This window comes from Barbus barbus, assembly GCF_936440315.1.
Source record: "Barbus barbus genome assembly, chromosome: 19".
Classification (NCBI taxonomy): Eukaryota; Metazoa; Chordata; class Actinopteri; order Cypriniformes; family Cyprinidae; genus Barbus; species Barbus barbus.
In genome coordinates this window covers 6561258-6584953 of record NC_136747.1, presented here as the reverse complement: position 1 = coordinate 6584953, position 23696 = coordinate 6561258, and the positions used below count along the sequence as shown (strand labels likewise).

General features: G+C 37.1%; 1 protein-coding gene across 1 annotated transcript in view; it reads right to left on the bottom strand.

Moving 5' to 3' along the window:
* Positions 1 to 23696, bottom strand: part of ctdp1 (CTD (carboxy-terminal domain, RNA polymerase II, polypeptide A) phosphatase, subunit 1) — a 125424-nt gene that overhangs the window by 40916 nt on the left and 60812 nt on the right. Inside the window, exon 12 of the mRNA XM_079442090.1 lies at positions 7133 to 7344. Within this exon, the coding sequence (XP_079298216.1) occupies positions 7133 to 7344 (212 nt within the window). The remainder of the gene's footprint in view (positions 1 to 7132; positions 7345 to 23696) is intronic.

Genomic DNA, 23696 nt, shown 5'->3' with positions numbered 1-23696 from the left:
ATCCCAGGAATTCTGCAGTTTATGGATTATAACGACTCCAAATGATGATAAAAAGAGCATTTAATGTAGAGTAATTGGAGGTTTGCTCAAAATTGCTTTAGATAATAAAAGCGGCAGATTACAGGGCAAAAAGATTAGATGGCTAATATACAAGAGAGATGAGATTTCAAAACACAAGAACGGGGAGAATGTAATTAAAGAATGAGGGAGGACTTTGTCTAATCACGCTAATTAAGAAGCATTCAAACTGGGACCTACAATCGTCTTTAAGCCGGATCTTTTATTGCCCTTCGGGTTTGTGAATGCGGGCAGGGCCTGAGGTGTGGAGATACACACATTTAACTCTATAGCAGCTATCTGGCTCTTTGGAGGGCTGGAAATGCAGCATAAACTGGTTAAACGAATATTATCTAACCAGCTTTAATCACTATTCTTCATGAACATGAAATGCTTGCAAACAACATTAAAACTAATGTTGATTCATTTAAAACTTAATTACAACCAGTAACAATTCATTTCTTGCACGTTTTTTTTGTATTCGACACCCTCCGTGTCACATCTTGAACTGGTCAATGCAGTGGCATTCAGGCTTGATAAGCACGAGAGTAAAAAAGCAACGGACAGAAATAAAAACGTGTTTGAGAAACGTGATTTACAGCACTTCACCTCTACAGACAGACGGAAGACAAACAAACTCATATTAGCTGCAGTAAATTACACGGATATCAGACAGCGCAAGAGATTAAAATAAGAAGCCAGTACGTGTTTAAATATCACAACACGAGTCTAACAGTATCGGAGAGGACGTGGCAGGAAACAGCGCTGCTATAGAAACACCAAGTGGCTGTGTGTACAGACAGTGTGAAAAATGAAGACATCATAACTGAGGTCAACAACTGTCACATGAAGTGAAGGTGATGTGACCTTCAAAACATGCTATTAAATCAATCCAGCATGCACTTCACATCTAAAACACACTCAAACATACTGGCAAATCAGCTTTTAACAGAAGATTTTTCTGTAGGCAATAAATTCCTTCCATGCATTTCAACTAAAGTATTCACTCACATGTAATTATCAACTTATCAGAAATATCAATAATAATAAAAAAAAAACCTAGAGTAGAACATTTAGTTATTTTGACCATGTATTTATATTTCACTCTGAACAGATAAAAAGACACTGAGCTTGAATCAACAACAGATTTTTTTCTATAAATACTGGTAGGTTGGTGAGCTGTATGTTATATCACCATATTAGCTGGAAATTCAGTTTAAATTATTTTCACTCAGATTTCTGATTTGAATCAGTTTGATGAATTCTTGACTGAATGAACTCAATGAACCGTTACAGAATCAACTGCAAGTTATTGTCCATTTAAAAGGTTTTCAGTGTGCATAGAAAAGCTTTCAAAAATGTGAAACCGGGCAAATGGTTTGTGTCAGAAATGAATAAAACCCTCATCATACTCAACTAGAACGATAAATTCAATGCTTACATTAAGAAAACAGTATTCCAAACAGATATACTGTATCCACTCAAATGTTGGGGGTCAGTAAAATTTTCAATGCTTTTGCCTCATGTTCACCAAGGTTGCATTTATAGAATTGAAAACAGTCAAAACAGCAATATTGTGAAATATTATCTACATATTTATACTTTTTTCTATTGCAATATATTTTACAATGCAATGTACTGTATTCCTGTGATCAAAGCTGAATTTTCAGCATCATTACTGCAGTCTTCAGTGTTGCATGATTTGACTGGCTGTACATATAAAACAGTGTTCTTGTAATAAAACAATACTGCACAGTATTTATTTATAAAGCCGTTTCATTGAAGTGTACACGACGATTTAAATAGAAAAAAAAAAAATTTAATAGGTGTACCATTGCTTTGGAAAAACATTGATTTTTAATCATATTTACATAAAAATATGTATTGTAATATTATTTGCTATCGACAAAAATTTAAGGAATACCGAGATAAAAATTTTAGCCTTCATCAGCATTTCTGTACTACTCCATATTTCTCAAAGCTCACACATGTAAAATAAAAATAATGCCAATTTCTCTACCAGTTGAAACAATGGAGACTCTATTTACTGTATACGTGCAAAATTTTAGGTCATCAGAAAAAAAATTCAATTGTAGAGAATGCAGTAAATGAAAAAGGAAATGAAGCTTTCATGAAAACAAGACCACATGCAGTGTTATTATTGACTTTTGCAGTTTATAGTACTTGAGCTCAAACTTGACATGAGTGAACGGTCAGCCTGCGTAACAGCAGCTGCTGTGTATTGTTTATGGTTCAATTATGCCGTTCATGTCTTCGTCTACTGTAATGACAATCATATAAGCAATGGCTTTAGTGCCCACACACTGATCAGCAGAGCCCTTCAAATCAACGGCCAAACCTTCTTGACTCTCTACATCCGCCAATGACGTAAATCAAATCATCTCAACCGCACAGGACATTGAGTTGAGACTGATTGCAATTACAGGAGCTTTGGAGATTCAGAGGAGGACGAGGAGATGTGAAGGAAAAACAATGGACCTTTCTCCATCGGTTTATCTGTGCACTGTCTTTTTAACAGAGTTCAAAAAACATTTTCCACATACTGTACATCATCGTTGCGTCTCTCTGCCCACCTTTCTGAAACGAGTCGATGTTTACAAAGCTCATCGTTCTGTGCTCTGATTGGCCAGCTATCCAGTGCGTTGTGATTGGCCGAATACCTCAAGCGTGTGAGAGAAATGTTACGCCCCTTACCATATTTGGAAACACACAGCGTCTCCACGACATGACAGCGACAATACTACAGCGAGCATAAAAGTTACACCTTCTTTCTTTGCGTAAACATTTGGGCGCCGTTATGCAAATCGTTCAACACAATGACGTAGACATTTGTTTAAATGAGGCATTTTAGGAAGGCGTGGACGAGTCTTAAATTCTATAAAGAATATCTCTTGGATTTGAGACTTTAGTCTTTGCAACTTTACAGATCTTATACATGCATGAACAGCTTGTAACACTCCAAAGACAAAGGAAAACTTAAAATGGCATCATATGACCTCTTTAACAGCCGATAATAGAAATCAGTACTGGATAATACTGAACAGTCTTACAACTGCATTCAAATACTAATAATTTCATTACATGTAATCTTTAGCAAATCTCAAAATTTTATATCCATTTGTCACCAAATACAAGTTCTAAAGCTTAAATTCTTTTAATAAAAATAAATAAATAAATCATTTAGACTAAAAAGCACAGATTTTTACATTCTGCCATTTGCCAGTTACTGATCAACATAAAAACATTCAAATTGATTTATAGGTATCAGATACATTTTAAACATTATGCTTTCCTAGTTTTCTCAATGTTTCAACCAGAAACAGGAAAGAAACCTGAACTTTCATGCATTGATATATAAATTATATGGTGCTGGATTGACTATCAATTTCTGATTTTTCCCCCCTAAAGAAATAGCAAGGAACATTGAATTAAACATAAATTTAAAGTAAAATGACTAATTTTACTAATTGTATTTTCCTCAAACATATTCCAATAATTAGATTTAGTCTATATTTTACTTATCAAAAAAATAATAAGAGACTAAACTCATTCCTTATCAGATACCTCTAACATAGCAAGTGACAGAAAAAAGAAAATTATATTAAAATTCATCCAAACTACTGAAAAACAGAAAGAAAAAAAATCCTCACAGCTCAGAAACACAAATTATGTGCATATTCTGAGAATAAATAATTCATAAACAGGATTTGATTATCTTCAAAACTACCGCTCGTCTTGGTGGGAAAAGGCGCTATTTATGGAAGCTAACCTTTGGCCGGCGGGCAGAGGAATCTGTCTCAGGTGGGCTCTGTGTGTGAGATAAGCGGTTTTGCCCATCTCTATTATTCAAAGCCTGCCGCTGCCGGTGGCTCTTCTTCCATAATCACAGAGCAGTTTCTCTGCCAGTAACACAGTTGCTCGATTCGAGACTGCTGGGCCATTCAGAGAGACAACAGGAGGCGTGCTTGTGACTATTGGATGACCTTATCTTCGTTTGGCTGTAACTTCAGCATTTGCTGAACATGGCAAAGGCCAGTTCATTACTGTGGTCTATCAGACGGACAGATGTTATCACTTCATCAGTATGACACTAGACGATTACCACTGGAACTATCGCTGAGACAAAGACAGACCACCGATTCTGCCAACCGAAAAACATGATTATTCATGACAGTGCAGCATAAACTCCGTAAAGATGAACAACGCACAAAAAGACGCACACAAGAACCAAAAACATACATAAAACAAGCATGACTGAAATATGACGCTGTTTACTTTTAAGGGATAATTCACCCAAGAATGTAAATTCTGTCTTTATTTACTCACACTCATGCTCCAAACCTGTATGAATTTCTTTCTTCGGCTGAGCATAAAAGCAGATATTTTGAAGAATGTTGGTAAACAAACAGTTGCGTTTCCCATTGACTTTCATAGTATTTTTCCCCTCATACGGTTCAATAGGGACCATCAACTGTTTGGTACCTAAGATTCTTCAAAATATCTTGTTTTATGTTACACACAAGAAAGAACCACATACAAGTTTGGAACAACTTTATAGATCACAGAATTTTTATTTTTGGGTGAACTATCCCATCAAATGTATGGAAACATGTAGTGTGAACACTCTCTAAACATCTCCATTTGTGTTCCACAGAAAACAAAAACAAAGTCATGTTGGTTTGAAATGACAATGAAAAGTTGGACTGCAACCGAATTCATATAGTCATTTTCTGAAATGCTCTATTTCCTCCTAACTCTGCAGTATCTCAATACACATCATTTTTCATTCATAAAGAAAATGTACTATTCACTCCATTCATTGAATGTGAAAAATGTGCTAGCTTCACTTTAATGAAAATGCCATTTCTCCATCATGAAGCAACTCGCGCACAGCATTTAGATACGGACTGTTTCCATGGCATCAAATCCTGCAACAGCAACCATTTCCTGCCAATTTTAAACTCCGAATGGGAGGGTGGAGCTAGTCAAGGTATTCTTATTACTGCAAAAACTTAACAGCGGACAGTGTGAACTTCGTACATTGTGGTCTGACAATTTTTTTTTGCTCCCAAGTGAACCTAATGGCCAATGAGGGAAAAGTAAGTGCTCTCTCTCTCAGCTGAAACTCTTTGCTTAAAGTGGTTAAAGAGGACATTATATTTATAAGGTGCTGCTGAAGAGATGATGCAATTATGGCAAAGACGAGACTCAATTGTTTTGAGTGGGAGGATGTTACACACAAATGCTGTCACCACTGTTACACAATATATGCATAACAGAGAAAAGAGCTTTGCTAATGGTGAAAAGAGTTGCTGTCGTTTAGGGTTTAATTTCCATCCAAATGAACATACATATTACACATTTGCACATCATGATGTGCTGATAAACAGATTTAAATGATTTGCATTTCATGCTTATGCACATTAGTCATCATCTTATATCAAGGCCAATGACATGATGCAAAAGACAGCTAGAGATGAAGGATGGAAGGGGGGAAATGCTTATAATGGCAGTTGTAGGGCTGTCTGTTTAAAGTGTTCATTCAATGCGATTAATAAAAAAAAAACTAATTAGGGATGTCACACTGTAAAAAAAGAAAAGAAAAGTTGAGCAAAGTTAAAAGTTTTTAAGTTTGCTCAACTTTTTTCTTTTACAGTGCACAATATACTAGTACTGATGATAACAGCGATTTTAAAAAATATTTGTTCAAATAAAGTTTTAGATCACATGTTCGATTAAAGCCTTGGCGTGCCTCAAGGCTCAGTTTTAGGCCCTTGTCTGTTTATTACTCATCCTTAGGGCTGGGCGATATATCGAACGCAATTGTTATGCGCATCTCGTCAGTAAAGCCGGCTTCATGATTAGCGCATTAGACGAGATGCGCATAATCGCGTTCAATATATTGCCCAGACCTACTAATCCTTTACCTTTAAATCACATTTTTCATAAATTTCCATTTTTATGCTGATGACACTCAACTCTTAAGTATCTACCTTCAAAGCATAACTCACAAATGCACCGCAAAGGTAACTATGTTGCAAAAATTATGCCTCAAACCTGGCAAACTCTGCCAAAAATTCAAGTTCTTCCTCAAAAGAAGTTGTTTTAACCTGTACAATCTGACTTCAGATGTCGAGAAAATTACAGCTTCAAAGTAAAACATGGGTTTATCATCAAGAACGAAATAAGTGCAAAAACCTTTACCATCCTCTGATTTCACCTTCAGATTTTCAACTTGAGAAAATGACAAAAAAAGTGTGGAAATGATAAAAAGGAAGAACATGAAGAGAATAATAGGTGAGAAAACCAGGTTGTTCTGAGAAGCTGTAATCACTATATGCAGGTCCTTCTGGAGCCAAATAGACAATTTGAGACTCAAATAACTTATTTTTCCCTTCCACTCATCTCATTGTTCAGTGCTCTGAACTCCTAACAATTACGCTACTGCATTCATTCAGTTGGCACAGGCAGTGGATACAGCGCTGTGGGCTCTGAGTCACTGCTAATGACTGCTGGGAAGCAGAGAATCTAGATAAAGTGGGACGGGTCTAATTTTCTGGTGGAAAATGGGCGCAGTATGAGCCATATGATAGAAGACTAGCGTGCTTTCCTGTCCATTTATAGCTGATCCAGACAAGAGCGGGCCAGCCCAGAAAGCAGCTTCTCACACACGCTGATCTGACAACATCCTGCCGACTACGCCAGTGTCGGACAGAAGTCTGGGCAGCAGGTGGGGCATTTGTGCTTGGACAGGAAGATGTAAGAGGACGTGACCCCACCTTCTGCTAGATCTCTAATTCCAGACATTGCCATGACAACCGGTAATGTTATTTGCCGAAGACAGTGGCTGTTTCGGGAGTACAAGGACCTGCTGGAAATTGGGCACAGCAGCGTGTCACTAATCAACACTTACGCCACTGAAGCAAGAGGTTTAAAGCTCAATCACCAAGCTCTATTTTATCGATAAAGCCCTTCATGAGCAATATAGGTTACATGAATACCATAATGAAATTTATGAATTTTTCAGGTTTACTGGGACTGGGGGGTTTAATACCTTGGCGCATTCCCCGCTACACAGACTTCTCTGGTCGATGTTTGGGCTGCTTCCTCAACAACAGCGGCCAGTGGAGGGACGTGATCTGATGCTGGGGACTTCTGCTTGCTCGTGTGGGGCTGTTCTTCCTCGTCCTCCTCTACCTCCATCCTCTCATCTTTCCCTTTTCCCTCGCTTTCATTGTCACTCTCTTCCCCGAGGATGTCATCCACCTGCCCAAAAGAGTTCAACATACAATTAAAGGATGTGTCAAGGTTTGTTTGTACATGTCAAATTGTTATATATTTATTATTCATTTTGTGTTTCCCCTCTTGAGTTACGATGACTGCCAAAAAATAATAATTTAGTTCAACATTTTCCACACTCACTTCAACTGAAACAAATAGGCTGTTTTTATTGCTGCCAAGCCTTTAAGGCTTCTATGTTAAAAAGCCTCTTTGCATGTAAAATGCAACACCCTTTCCCCCCCAAGTGATGGTTTTGCTTGGGGTCCATTGTTTAATAAAAGCCTCTTTGCAAACTTATAACATTTTGAGAGGAACAACCCGTGCTGTAATATGAAGTACAGAAAAAAACAAGACACTCTTTCATATTTGGGATCGTTTGTAAGCAGTTACATGAAGTTTAATTTGTGGTTTCGCATATTTAACCCATGTTTGGTCATTTTTGACTGATGTCACTTGTTTATTTAATAAAAATGGTTTCCTAGGTGGTTCAGTCAGAGTGGTTCAAAACAAAGTGACATTTTTTTAACATGGAATTTGAACAAACAAACAAAAAATAACTTCAATGAGCCCAAGGAGTCATAAAAAAGACACCTTGCTGTTCGCAGACAAAATTGACCGGCCACAGGAAATTAATCGGAAAAACACATCATTTTCTTAAATATTTGTTGAACACACACTCACAAAAATAAATGATGTAAACTATAAAACATCCAAAAGATTTTCACCAATTCACTCAGAATTGAATGGGAGTCTATGGCTGCATAAATTACCACAAAAATGACACTTGATTTTTCAAAAATGCTAAGCTTGGGCAAATAAGTTTGATATTGTCATAATAAATATTCAAATATTGTCTGCATAAAATCAAGAATTCCATTTTTTTTTTACCAGATGGCAGAAATCTGGTCCAAATACAAGATAGATTCTCATATTTTAATTTGTTTCAACTTTGTAGAATTTTACTCCACTGCTTATTTTCCTATATAAATGACAGTCAAATTGAGAAATTAAGACCTAAATAAGTTCTAAGTAACACTAAATAATACGGCTATTTCATTAAAGAAAAAAAGTTACACTTTAATTGATCTGGGTCAAAAATGACAAGTCAAGGCATGACCATTTTGGAACAGTCTAGGAGAGTTAGTCTCAAACATCTACCCTTAGTTTGTAATAAAACCCAAAACCATTTTTTAAATGCAAATGTGAGATATCATGAGATAATGCATACATCTTACTAAAATTAGAAAGTTGCAGAAGTTTGGTGCAAGTCAACAACTTTAAAACTTTTTTTTAAACAGTCCTTTCGAACTGGGGTTTTCAGCTGAGTTACGATGTGTGTTCATAGTGCACTGAACACTTCCAAAAAATTCAATTTGTCATGATATGACCCCTTTAACGTGTATAAATGTTAGCACTCAAGTGTTCAGCCTCGGTCTGGGCTTTCACTGATACATGTTAGTGCTTTCATAAAGGCAGACCGGGGGCTCAGATCACCCCAATTATTCTTAGCAAGAGCCGTTAGACAGGCGCTGGCAAAAATGATCAGCAACTTCACATGCGACTGATCTCTCTACTGGCCCAGTGTAATTGCTCTCTCCTCCTCTTGGGAATAGCAATCATACACACCATTTTTCCCCTTCTGCTTACTATTACAGTGAATGGAGCCTCTGAAACAGCCTGCAGAAAATATGCCAAAGCCATGTACACAGGTTATAAATGAGCTCAAGGAAGGGTGCTTAAAAAATAGCCCCACAGAACTTTTTCCAGTTTAGTCTGACAGATAAGCGTAATGAGGGGGAAACATTTAATTAAAAGTAGACTGTTTGTGAGGAGTGTTATCTAGAAGCATCTTAGTAGATGGAACAATCCTCAGGCACCCCTGGGATGCAATTATGAACAGCGCCATAGAGAATCTAAAAAGTGAATTAAGGTTATCCTTTAAGGCAAGTTCTAACACTGAAGGAGCCATTAACTCGGCCTTTAGCATCTGACGAAAGGTCAAGAGCAACATTATTGCACTGTTCTCTAATACTTTACTAGTAAATGATGATTACTTATAACATTAAAAATTACATATATACAGTCCCCTCCATAATTATTGGAACAGTAAATACAAAATTGCTCTGTTGGCTGTGGAGTCAAGACATTTGCAAATATGATTAAAAGATTAATATGAGACAAAACTACAGAATGTCACATTTTATTATTGGGTGATTCAACTCATACATGTTTTACCAAATAAAAAGAACAGCACTTTTTGAGTTCATCCCTCTATCTGATGTGAGCATAAGTATTGGGACAGTTGAACATAAGGCAGATATAAAAGATTAAAAGCTATTATTTAGTTGCAGATCTCTTGCGCACAATCACAGCAGTGAGTCTGTGACCCATAGACATCACCAGACTCTTGGTCTCATCCTTCAAAACACTTTCCCCAGCCTTTAATGCAGCCAATTCCAATTGTTGCTTGTTTTGGGGAGTTTCTGTCTTTACTCTCCTCTCCAGCTGCTGAAATTCATGTTCAATCAGATTTAAATCTGGAGATTGACTTGGGCAATCTAAGACTTTCCATTTCTTTGCCCTTATAAATTCCTTGACTGAACTGGCAGGGTGTTTTGGGTCATTGTCCTGATGCAATATGAAGCACTTCCCAATGAATATGGTGGCATTTTCTTGAATATTGGTAGGCAAGATGGTTTTGTACCCTTCCAAATTCATTCTGCTACTGTCATCATACATTAAGTCATCAGTAAAGTTGAGGGGGCCTGTTCCAGAGACAGCCATGCATGCCCATGCCATGACACTACCTCCACCATGCTTTACAGATGAGGCTGTATGCTTGGGATCATTGCAATTCCCTTTTTTTCTCCACATTTTTGCTTTCCCATCACTTAGATAAAGGTTCATCTTTGTCTCATCGGTCCATAAACACAGTTCCAAAACTCTTCTGGCTCACCTTAGTGCTTTTTTTGCAGACTCTAATCTTGTCTTTCTATTTTTGGTGCTGGTCAGAGGTTTGCATCTTGCTGTGCAGCATCTGTAATTCTGTGTCGAAGTCTCCTGAGGACAGTAGATTGTCAGAGCATCACCCCAGCTTTCTGGAAGTTGTTGGTGATTTTACAGACACGTCTTTTAGGGTTAATTTTCACAGCTTTTATGATTTGTCTGTCATCAACTACTGTTGTTTTCTCAGCTGATCAGGTAGTTGTTGGTTGCTGGTGTCGCTGGTGGTTTCCAAACTCTTGATTTCTCCATGCCTTTTGTTTTTGCTATAGCTCTGATTGACTTCCTCTTTTCTTTTAGCATCCAAATTGCTTGCTTTTCTCTCATAGTCAGCTCCCTCATCTTCATCCTGGTTTGTGTGTGTCATCATCAAATGCAAGATTCAGAATACAGAAGTAATGGATATAACTGATACGACACATTCCCTGCTTTTAATATCTGAAGAATTAATGCAACAGGACACAGCTGATCTCTTAGAAAGACCTGTGAGGCAACTGCTCCAATACTTATGCTCACATCAGATAGAGGGATGAAACTATAAAAGTGCTGAACTTCTTAGCTGGTAAAACATCTATGTGTTGAATCACCCAATAATGAAACGTGACATTCTGTAGTTTTGTCTCATATTCATCTTTTAATCATATTTGTAAATATCTTGACTCCACAGCCAACAGAGCAATTTTGTCTTTACTGTTCCAATACTTTTGGAGGGCACTGTAGTTCATTAATATTTAGGTCAATCTAGAGAACTGTATGTTCAATGTCTGATATAAATATTTAAATCTTACTCATACTCTGAATCATTCAGAGGTCAATTGACATTTTTAAACACTGACCCTATTGTGTTTGAATGGCTCGTTGGTAAGGGAGTTGCAATATATTGGAATAAAAATGCGATATTTAAAAAACGAAATGCTGATTTCATGTTAATGCTAAAACATACGATAATATGATATGCTCCAACACAGTAGGTGGTGGTGTTTCCCCTAAATGTTGGTTGCTACACACTCTAAACAAAAAAATAAATAAATAAAAACAATAGCAATGATGCCGCACATTACGTGGTAAAAAGCTGATACTTTGACAGCCCTACTTCTTGCTAGTAAACAAGTCAATCACAGTCCCATCCACTGAAAACAAGAATAGCATTCAAGCAAATCAAAATCCAGTGACCAAATGGGACAATATAATAGATCAGTACCTCTAAAGTGACCTAGTGCTGCTGTAATGCACAGACATAATTAGATGAGCGAGGAAATTGATAAGGGCAAACAGATGGAGCAAAGAGAGAGAATTCCCCAAAAGCCCTGTCACACAGATGCACAATCATCAGCTTTACTGGCTGCTCAACAGCACGAAATGTGGTATAAATGCACTGTGGTTCCCTCTAAAAAGCAGTAAGGCAATTGGTTTCTCATTACTGAGGTCCAATGTGACTGTGAAGCTGTGCAAACACATATGGACTCAAACATACAACCTGAATTGGTCATTAAAAAAAGCACACATTAGATGGAAGATTTGGATTTATTTCATGGGGCACAGCCAACTCAAATGAACCCCGGAGAGCAAACACTGGCTCCGGGGCTGACAGCCCACCATTACCAGCGCATACTTAGGAGAGGCACCCACATATTTGGGAGTGTTTTATTAAAACGTTTCATCACTGTATAGTTACACAAAGATGCATGACTCTATAAGGTCACAGCCTTTGATAAAACCTCATTATACAAATATGAACAATGTACAATGCACATACTTCCACTTTTGCTCATGACTTTGCAAACTCCGGAAAGCCATGGCCCACATTAACAGAAGTAAAAAAATTGAGAAAACAGAGCAAAGTTGAGGACATGGTGGTAGTAGCTTCAACCTTTGGTTTGTCAGCTTAACAACAGACATTTTTCAGGTCAAAATGATTGTGAATTTCAGCAAAATCATTATGTGTCCTTGCTAGCGAGCCTTATTTGTGGGAAAAGTACTACTCAAAGCCTACTTTGTATGGGACATGAAACAAAAACTGGCAGCTTCATTCCCAAGTTAAAAAAAGCAGAGACTTAGCAAGCCCCTAATTCACTGAGATATTGGGAAAGTGATGGCGACTCATTGCTTGCCAAGGGAGGATTTTTAATGCTTCAAAATTTACTTTCAGACACTGAATTTTTGACAAGAGTGCAATCGAACATGCATCTGTCAAGTTAAAAGCAGCACTTATATTACAAGTCTTCCCTACTTTGAGTTTGGTCTTTGATAAAATTTCTCAAAGTGAAGGAAGGAACAGCAGTTTCCCTGATGATCTCGGTATAGAAAAGCAGACGGAAAATATATACACTCACATTAAAGTCGCCAGTGAATTTCGAGTGGAAACATTCTTAATTATTAAAATTCTACACATTTAGGGTAGCCGTGATTTTGCCAAGTAAGACATGTTCCTGGATCAACATCTTTTGTTGATCCTGGATCAACATTACTGTCCAAAAATATAGACTTAACCCAATCCCTACCTCTAAACCTAACCCTACTAATAATTTATTCCTAAAATCAGTGTGAAATGATAGCTGATTAACAAGGGTGCAGAAGCACCTAACCCAGATTGTACGGCTAAAACAGATATTTCCTGAAAAGTTATCCCTCAACTCTGATTGGTTGATTGGAATGTTGTTCCAGGATCAACAAGGATGTTAGATAGATTAAACTATTCACTGTGTTGCACAAGGCTTAGCCTTATTACTAAAGTAAAAAAGGAGAAAGTTGCCAGAAGAAATGCCAAATTTTCTATCAAAAATGACTTTAAAATTACATTTACAAATCACTTTATAATTACAGTGTCCAAGTCTGTAAGCATAAACTTCCCATAAGGACTTTATGTCGGCATCTTTTACATACGCTAATGTGAAATCCAGGGAACAGAAGGTTCTCAGGCACACTGTGGGTTTGTCTCTCTCATTCTCAGCTCAGTGAGGAGTCAAGCACTGATATATTAAAAAAAGTAATTCAATTACATGTCTCATCACTCTTGCTGTGAAAATGCATTACATGCTGTCTGTGACTTTTTGAAGTTTAAGGCGGCTGCTTTAGAAGGCCACCATCAGCACTACAGCTCCATGCAGACACATGGCTGGAGAAAAGTCGATAAAGATGAATATTGCTGCTGTGTTTTCAACTGACGTCATACTCATACTGCTTGGATGTGGCCATGGCAAAGCACTGCCATAAAAATTAAGTAAAGATATAAAATAGCCTAGTAATTAATGCATTTGCACCATGTTGAGCTGTCGGGCTGTAACCCAACGGTTGGTGTCTGAGTGTGAAGTAGTGGGGATGAGGGACAGCACCTATAAACCTGAGGCCATGATTCTCAGCTGTAAAAGGAGGACTTTGGGTATGGAGCGTGTTGCTTCCCCAAGTGAGTGAGTGAGTAAGTGAATTAATGAATGAATGAATGGAATTACATAGCGCTTTGTGTATTGCTGTACACCCAAAGCGCTTTACAATCATATGAGGGGAATTCTCCTCAACCACCCCCAGTGTGCAGAATCCACTTGAGTGATGCGACGGCAGACGGCATGCCAGTGCGCTCACCACACACCAGCTTCAGGTGGAGAGGAGAGAGAGTGATGGAGCCAATTCAGTGGATGGGGATTATTAGGAGGCCATGATTGACAAGGGCCAGAGGAGGGTTACACCCCTACTTTTTATGAGAAGTGTCAAGGGATTTTTAGTGACCACAGAAAGTCAGGACCTCGGTTTAATGCCTCATCCGTAGGATGGTGCTTTTTTCTTCCCAGCATAGTGTTCCCGTTACTATACTGGGGCATTATAACCCACACAAACTGGCCTCACTAACACATCTTCCAACTGCAACCTAGTTTTCCCAGGAGGTCTCTCATCCAGGACTAGGCTCAATCCTGCTTAGTTTAAGTGGGGCTGTGACCTTCAGTGCTTGGGTGGTTTGTGGCCGAGTGTGAAGTGGTGGGAAAGAGGGTCAACACCTCTAAATCTGAGGCCATGATTCTCACTGTAAAAGGTGGACTCCCCACTTTGGATGAACTGCTTCTGCAGGTGGAGGAGTGCAGGTGTCTCAGGCTTTTGTTCGCGAGTGAGGGCAGGTTGGAGCATGACATTGATAGGTGGATCAGTAAAGTGATAACAGTGCTTAAAACAAACGTGCTTAAAAATAAAGGACTGCACACTTCGTGGATCCCTCATAGTTGTGTCTGTGCTTGTACAAGTGCCATGAAACTTTGTCAAATATAGCGAAGCACGAGACCACTTCGTAAGCACGTTTTTATGCTGTGTCAACATTCAACTTCTTCCAGTCCAGTTGAGTTTGACTCTGAATAAGGTCTGGATGAGAGTCACAAGGGAGTCTGGTATGGGAGCACAACTTCAACATTTTCAAAACTAGAGGTGAAGACTTGCGCATGACTACCCCTATTCCCATATGCACATATCTTGCAGAAAACAAATTAGAGAAGAATTTTTTGCCCAGCGCACGAGGGCATAAAGGCTTAAAATAAATGCGGTGCATAGTGTCAGGTGGGAGGCCATGCAGATTTGCCTGCCAAATCCTTGCGCCCAAATAACAGTCAACCCCCACTAATTTGGAAAGGAACTTTTCATAATGTAGCAGCTGTCTGGGTAAAAGCACGAAGGCCGACTGGGAGTGCATCACAAAGAGCCGCCGGGGAGGAAAAAGCATTTGGACACGTTACATTATTCATAACCTATAAGGTAAAAGATATTGCATGAATTCAGTGATGCTATGTAAAGTTCCCCAATCCCAAATGTTAAAAGTCACCTCAAGGCTGCAGTTGAGCAGCCTTACTGTACAGCCCATCACCGCACAGATGAATTATTCATTACAGCTTCAGTGAAATATACAGCACAGATTTTGTAATATCTCAGAAGGTTCCTGACTCCACACAGCGGTTTCTCACTGTAAAAGATGAACGCCCAGAGCTTGAAAGAAGTCTCAGGAGAGAGAAAATGATGGAGCTCCTGCTATGTAGAGATCTACGAAATGTAATATGAGGCTTATAGCACATTTATTTCAACACGACCAAACTAAGATAATGTCTGTCCCTTTCAAGTCAAATCCAAAGGACAATAAATCAGCATAAAAAAGTGCATTCAAATGATAAACTGAATTGGAAATAGTTGATTACTGTTGGTTTTTTTCTAGATCTTTTCTATTTAGGTTTTTTAGTTTTAATATTTAAAAAACTGCTTTTATGTTGATATTTGATATTAATGGAAATGGTTGGTAAGGAAAGATTTTTTGATGTCATCAATCATAAAGATAAGACAAAAAGTGCATCATTACTAATTACATTTTTTTTTTTAAATTAAACACTGTTGGCAAAAAACAATATTGCAAAATATTAACAATGCACTAAAATGTTGAAGAAGAACATAAAAAAAACCCCCGATAATTTCAAACAATCTTGCACTGACCCATGATTCCTGCTTGAGCTGGAGCTAAACAGTGAATGAACACTGGTAAACTGATTTGCTAGTGGGTTAACAGACCCAAATGCATCCTATACATATGACATTATTCATATATATACAGAACATAAACATAGCATTACATTATGTAACATGATAACTTACAAACACACAAAATTAAGTACAGTAAAATACACAAGTGAACAAAAGTTACTCGCTAGTCAGTGAAAATCACTTAAAATAAATATATATTAAATACAGGATATTTGTAAATATTTTTGTCATAATTAATGCAATTGTTATATTCCTAAATTTGGGTTTGCATTACATTCTGAAAGTACTATAATGCTTTCTGAAAGCTTATAATAAACTTTTCCATGCGCTTCATGCATTTATTTTAGCATTCAGCATATCAAGCCAAACCACAGCATATTTATTGCAATACTGTCAATAGAAAAGAGTAGAGGAGGTTGTCTATAATTTGCTCAGTGTTTGCAGTGGGAAAGAACTCTCACGACAAGACAAGGTCGACAAAAAGTACACTGCACTCACTGAGAGCACAAACAACCTTGGTACCCATTCAGTGGCCTGGAATCGGAAATATATGAGGCAGCGCAGGTAAAGTCTGGAAGTGTGAAGAAATAAAGGATGTTACATAAATCTTCTGGGCATAGATTTTGTTTATCTGGTGCAATTTGCTGGAGAGACAAGACTAAGATGGTGAGCCTGGACTCACAATCAGGGTTACAAAATCTCTTTTGTTTGAACAAAGGTCTGGTTTTACACTGAACTGGAGGATTGGCAGCAATAGGGAAAATGACTGCGCCAAGCCAATAGCATTGGGGCGATCTGAGCCGTACGTGGGAACAGTAAAACATCAACAAACGAGAAAAAAAATAAAAAACACCAATAGCGGCTGCACTTTTTTAAGTGTACATTCAGCACTCCATGTGAAATATTTTAGGGCTCCTACATCTTACAATAAAATCTCCAAAAAAAAGAAAAAGCAAATATAATTCTCTTTGAAGTAACAAGCTCAAGCTGTGTCCTCTGTGAATGCTGTGGGATAAATGGAGAGCTTCAGTACGGCCTACAGAGACAGCAGCCTAAAGACCTTTAGATCTTCAGCAAGACCTGAAGCAGCCCTGGAAACATTCAAGCCATCAGGTTTTCAATTCTGGTCACGTTTCTATTAAAAGCCTAACAGCTTTGTTCACAGCATAAGAAAAAGAACATCAGTGTGTCTAATACAATAGAACTTAGCATGGTGCATCTTCACATGGCAAGCTTGTATAGGCCTATGTACTTTTGAGAGGGAATTTTCAGTATATAAATGTATTACCAGGGGATATTCAGAGTCAATAAAATTAAGTTTAAGATGTTTTGAAGATCTTCAAGTTCTGCACAAATAAAATGAATACCATCTACACAACCATCTACAACATAATACATTATAAACAGCCCTAAACCATCAACAGTTATTACTTGGCATAAATACATCGTATTGACTTGCAAAAGGTTCTCAAACTGCAAAAGTGCAACAGTGATGCATTCACTTCGCAAGGTGCAGTGCTCACATTTATTTCATTATTAAAAGTTCATGACAGAATTTGCTCATTTTTAAGAGAATGTCATAACATTGAGCCAAGTCGCAGCATCCGACATCAAATCTGACCCTCAGTTTTAGTTCTGGAATCATTCTTAACAAAATCAAGACCAGAAGACTGAGACCAAATCCTGCGATGCCTCTTTTTGTCAGCATAGACTGCTGAAAATTTAAAGAGCTGAGAGACAGAGAAAGAGTTTCCCATCATCTCTTATGTTGCTCAAAATGACAACTCAAGATGATAATTTCATTCCTGTCTGGAAACCAGGCTTTTCAATTAGAAACAGCAGAGCTTTGGCTTCAGCTTGAGTAGAGATGACGGCACTGATGATGATTACAGAGGCACACAGTGACCTGAGTGACAATGTGCTCTGGTCCACAGATCTGCCTGACCGATGCTGACTGAGACAGCCTGACATTGTCAGTACTGTCAGTCGAAACCTAAAGGACATTTGTGTCATCCAAATGGGTACAAGATCAAATAAAACTAAAGAAATGTACAAATATTTATAGAAATCTACAAATACTAGGGGTTGCACGACTACTGATTTCTGCTAGTCGATTTCTAAAAAAATAAAAATCAAGTTACTCAACTACTCGTGGTTCATGCTGTAAAAATAGTTCTTATCAATAAATGTTTATTAATTCATAGACTAATGCAACAATTACATAACACGTAAATTGTCAAAACTTTATAATTAAGACATTACATATTTTAATTTTCATGAAACAGCCAGTATTTCTATCTGTTTTTGTATCTGTAACAATCACAAAATTATTCATATCTTTATTCAGATAGAAGCAGGTGGAACTTCGTACTGATACGCCTGTTACGTCTGTCTTTTTTTTTCGTAGTTATCATTGAACAAATATCCTGTGTTAAACTAAAAAAGTATTAATCGCAGAGCGATGTCATGACAAATGTTTAGTGATCATTTGAACACGACAATTAATTCAAGGCGCACAATTTCATTACGCAGAACTGTTTAAGCGAGCCTTCTTTTTTAACTTCACTAACTTCACCTACTCTTGAGAGAGAGCTGGTTTGATTTTGAGAGACTGAGATGCGCACGTGGCTGTTTGATTGGTGATCGCGCTGTGCTTATTCCATTCATTCGTGTATCATATCGTAGCCTAAGGTTTAAATAGTTGCCTTTTAAATATACACAAATAATAGAATGTGTATGATGTATTATTATAAGTGATATTACTCTTGCCAAGCTCTGATTTCTGAGGCAAGAGCAATGCGGTGTTTGATTTGCGCTCTTTTCATTCATTCACTTCACATACTCATTATTGCGTGACTTTAGAGGTCTGTATAATATTGCGCTGATCCTCTGGCTCGCCTGTTATCTAGCAAACACCAAACTGTGCCAGCCTCAGCCAAATATTCAAGCAGAATTATTCCTTTATCCGTTATTCGTTTTTGAAGCCATTATCCGTGCCATTCCGAATAAGGTATTCAGCTTCGGACACACCCCTAATTATTACATGACATATTTTAGTAACACCTACATGCAATATTGTAATCCTAAAATTGGTGTCGTACTTGCAAACTCTGTGCATGCATTATGGTTAATGCACGGCCGAGTAGTCGATTGTTTCCGACAGCGTCAACTAGTCAAGTAGTTGATCACTCGACTAGTCTATGCAAGCCCTGACAAATACACATAATAAAAAGTAATAAGTTGTTTCATAACAGCATCTAAGAGTGGCAGAAATGAAGACAGACATTTAAATAAAGTATGAGATGACCCCAGGTCAGTACCACTGAACTGACCAACAAAAGCAAACAGTGCCAGAGAGCACCGTTGCATTTGCTGAGTCCTTTACGTCGTAATACAATGTGATGTGTGGCCAGCACTGAAGTCCAGACGACTCTCAAAGGAAGAGACAGACACTGAGACTTTACTGGGCTTCATTTGCGGAGACATGCATCAAAACCCTTGTAAACTAGACTCTTCTACTTTAAAATAGGTTACTGATTACAGAATTTGCAAAGTGACAATTGGGCTGCCAAAGTTAACAAAATCTCACTCATGTTCATTAATAAATAATGCAGGAAGATGGGTAATTCATTTAGGGAAAGCAGTGTCCAAAATGAACAGCAAATAAAGGAAAATGCAAGTAAAAATAGGGTTTGGAGAGTAAATCTGCAGTTGGTTTTTGCTTATTTTCAGAAAATGCTGTTGCGAGTGACAATTAATGGTGTCTTTTTAAAGAAATTTGCATGGAAAAACAGCTAAATAATACTAAAAAATACTTTAGAAAAACAATGCATGATGCATTTTAATGAATGGTAAGAAAAACTGATGGCACTGATCAGATTGTACTTGTAATAAAAGTCATTTGCAGCGTCTGTATAGTGGAATTTCATTTTATTTTTCTTCAGAGATGATAGTTCATCCAAAATGAAAAAGTCTGTCCTTAATGAACTCATCCAAACCCTTAAGTCTTTCATTCATTTTTGAAAAACCAATGAAACGGTAGCTCACACACATACAAACAGCACATTAAATATGGTAAATGAAAGATCTTGCGAGTCAAGAAAGCATGTTTGAGTTTCTGTTTACCATATTTGATGTGCTACGTATGTGTGCTGATCAAAGTTTCTGTGTGAACAAAAGACTAAATTAAATCAGTATCATATCATTAATCATATAAAGCAATCATATCTCTTCAAAAGACTTTGATTGAACAGCTCGATTCATATGGACAAACTTTTTGAAACAACTTTTTTGATCACATGGACTTTTAATGGAGAGATCGTTTTAATTTAAATTTCGAAGATGAACAAAAGTCTATACGTATGAAAGCCTTATGGGGTCAGAATTTCCATTTCTGGGTGAATGTCAAATTTCTCAGCTAAATATTAGCTTGACTAACAAAGTAGGACAAAACAACAAACTACTCTAAAGAAAAACATGTTTTAGACACGTTTCAACAAGAGAACAGAGCCACTTGTGGGTGTACAAGCCATCTTTGAAAGGCCTGTGATAGAAAAGCTATTAGCTGTAATCAAATTTCAGAATCACTGAACACAAACAGACCTCGATTATCAAATCACTGCTAGCTGGACCACTGTGAATGAAGCAAATAAAATAAGGAAAAAATAAGCCGCGTCTTCAAACAGCAGCAAATTACACAGGACATAGTTCTGGGAAGTGTTTTTCTGAGAGAAGAGAAGGCACATGCTGGTATGAACGCATTTCACAGCTGGTGTCATTTCTAATGTATTGATACCTGCATCAGCAGTGGGTGTTTTCTGAGGCGACGGGCTGATGAAGCCTTATCAATCACACGTTTCACTCTCTGTGTCAGCTGATGATCACAGAATCAATGCCTCCAGGTGTGTTAAAACGTTTGGTGTCACTCTAGATGACGAGTGGGTCTCAGTCTCAGACCCTCGCGGGCCACCCAAATTCACTGTTTGTCTGATACATATCAAATTTGCAAGCACTTTTCAAAATCACAAGTTCTGATTTGATTGGCTGGCTTTATGCAACAAATCCATCAGGCCCACAACACTACAAAGCTAAGGCAAACTTTGCCTAATTTTGTTGAAGGGGTCATCGGATGCCCATTTTCCACAAGTTGGTATGATTCTTTAAGGTCTTTGTGAAAGGTCTACAAAAAACGAATCAAAACAAAAATAAAAACAGCTTGATAACTGAGACAGTTTAGGTTTTTTGGGGATTAAAAAGGTAGGGTTGTAGTGTCCACACACTGCTTAGACGCATTTATATGCTAATTTATTCATATTTATTTCCCAAATTTAGCATCCTTTTAAAAATCAGGACAGTTGAGTTTGAATTAATTTGAAATCACATTCAAATTCAAAATGCATTTCAGAATCCTGTTTGCTACCTCAGGAAAACTGAATTTAAAAGCCATTCTGAACGGTGTATTAAATTGATGCATATAATTGTGTGTAAATACATGTAAATGTCACTTCAGATGCAACTTCTGCAAAGATTAAGGTTGAGTTTCATTTGTTTGGTAACAGCCTGTGTGTATTATTATGAAGAATATCAAAAACGGCAGCTGTCCATGGTAGTCAGATATCAGCACAATAACCAGGGTTCCCACTCTTTCATGAACACCAGATTCAAGGACTTTCAAGGACTTTTTAAGCACCATTTATTTTATATCAAGCACCTATCAAATTCACACGCCAGCGAATGTAGTGTCATGAAAGACCTTATAGTACTAAACATTTTACTTACACTTAACATTTACATTAAAAATTTCAGAGTAATAATGTTGTGAATGTGTAGGTTTCATAAATTTAGACCGTTTTGAGTAGTCGTGTTCGAAGAATTTAATGAAATCCATTGAAGTTAATACTGGTAATATTCAAATACAATTTCTAAAATATTTTTAGAAAAACAGCAAACTACAAAAAACAAAACTGTTTTTTGCTGTAGTTCTTGTAAAAGATTTAAATTTGAAAGAATTTCACAATTTTTAAATTAATAAAAAGTGGTTAAATGTTGTAATAACACTGTAAACCTGTTAACATTAAAAATTAGCATGTTCTCTCAATAGAGACGTTACTCATTAATAAACAACTCAAGTCAAAATTATTTTGTAAATCCCATTTTTTTCATCTTTGACCTAGAGGAATGCAGGTGCTCAACATTTCAATATTTTTTTTTTAATATGTCATGAACATTTTAAACATTGTACATGTGCAAATCTGCAAATAAATATAAAGAAAAGAAATAAAAAAATAGGACTTTCTATTTGCTTTTAAACTGTAAACGCGTTCCACTAAGCAGTTTTTCTTATTTTTCAAGTTCTACATTTTCTCCTTAGCTCCATGTCGCAGTAAGTTTTGGGAGTTCATTTTTAGTCCATCTCCTATCCTGAAAAGTCTGTCTTGCAGAGATTGACTAAAAATGAGCTCCTAAAACTTACTGCTAAAGATAAATTCTTCAAACAGTGGTACAAGAGGATGTGGTGCTGGTCCATCAAGACTCACTCTCAACCAGTGTTAATTTCGTTGACGAATACTGTATCATAATTTTCATCAACGACATTTTTTTCACTGACGACAACGAGACGATAATGAACGAAAACTCTTTTTGAATGACAAAAATTATGACATATCTATCTAATCTAAAATGTTAGGGAGGGACAATTTGGGAAGAGATTCATTCAGAACGAATCTGCTGCATAGAAGGTTAGATGCAAACATGAACCGGCGGGACATAAGCTAAAATACACTTGCTGCACGGCGCATAAAACATAAAAAAATGTCAATATGTGGGAGTAAGAGGAGAGCAGACATATGCATAAATCTGACGACGCAAGAGAGAACTCAATTCGGTCATGTTTTCTGAGTGCAGACACTGAAGCATACACACACAGAAAGCGCGTCTCACAGCACGCGAGTACTCTTTCACGTCGCATGAACGGAGAAATACACACAAAATGATGTCGAAATGTCCGTTTTGACGAGTATTCACGTAAACACAGCTGTGAACGTAAACAGTAGGGAGAACGTGTATCAGAAGGCCTACATTGCATCCGTCACGGTGCATTCGGTTTTAAAGGGATAGCAGCCTAATTCAGTTGCTATTGTCTGAGTCATTGATGTTAATCAAGCAACAAAAGAAAGACATTCACTCACTGCTCTTGACTGAAAAACTTTAGTAGCCCTAAAGATTAATCTAAATTTATTTATAGAAATAAACATGTCTGCTTGAAAGAATGATAAACAAGTTGTTATAAAGAATGCATAATTAGCCTATATAACCATTGGTATTTAAGGTGTTCTTGTTCTTTATGAGAAGTGGTTTTATTTAATTTTATCAAAGGCATGTTGTGTGTCACCGCAGTTAAATTGCAGTCTATCATGATTAAAAAAAACAATATCAAACCTATATAATGAGTTTGGAAATTTTAGACAAATGCTTAATACATGCACTGCAACTAAACCCATTATATTTTAGCCGACTAAATTCACTGTAGATTTAGTCGACTAAAAATCTTATGATATTTAGTCAACTAAAACGAGACTAAAACTAAAAACAACTCAGATGAGTAAAATATGACTAAAACTATATGGCATTTTAGTCAAAAGACTACGACTAAAACTAAATCAAAATTTGCTGTCAAAATTAACACTGCTCTCAACTTATCCGTTTATAAAGCCTATAAAAATTAGTCTTCATGTATTTCACAACACTTCGGCATGTTATTCTCATTAAGTGAGGGTCATATTTTAGGATTTTTTACAAGAAAAGTCTCTGAGCACCTGACATTTTATAATTCT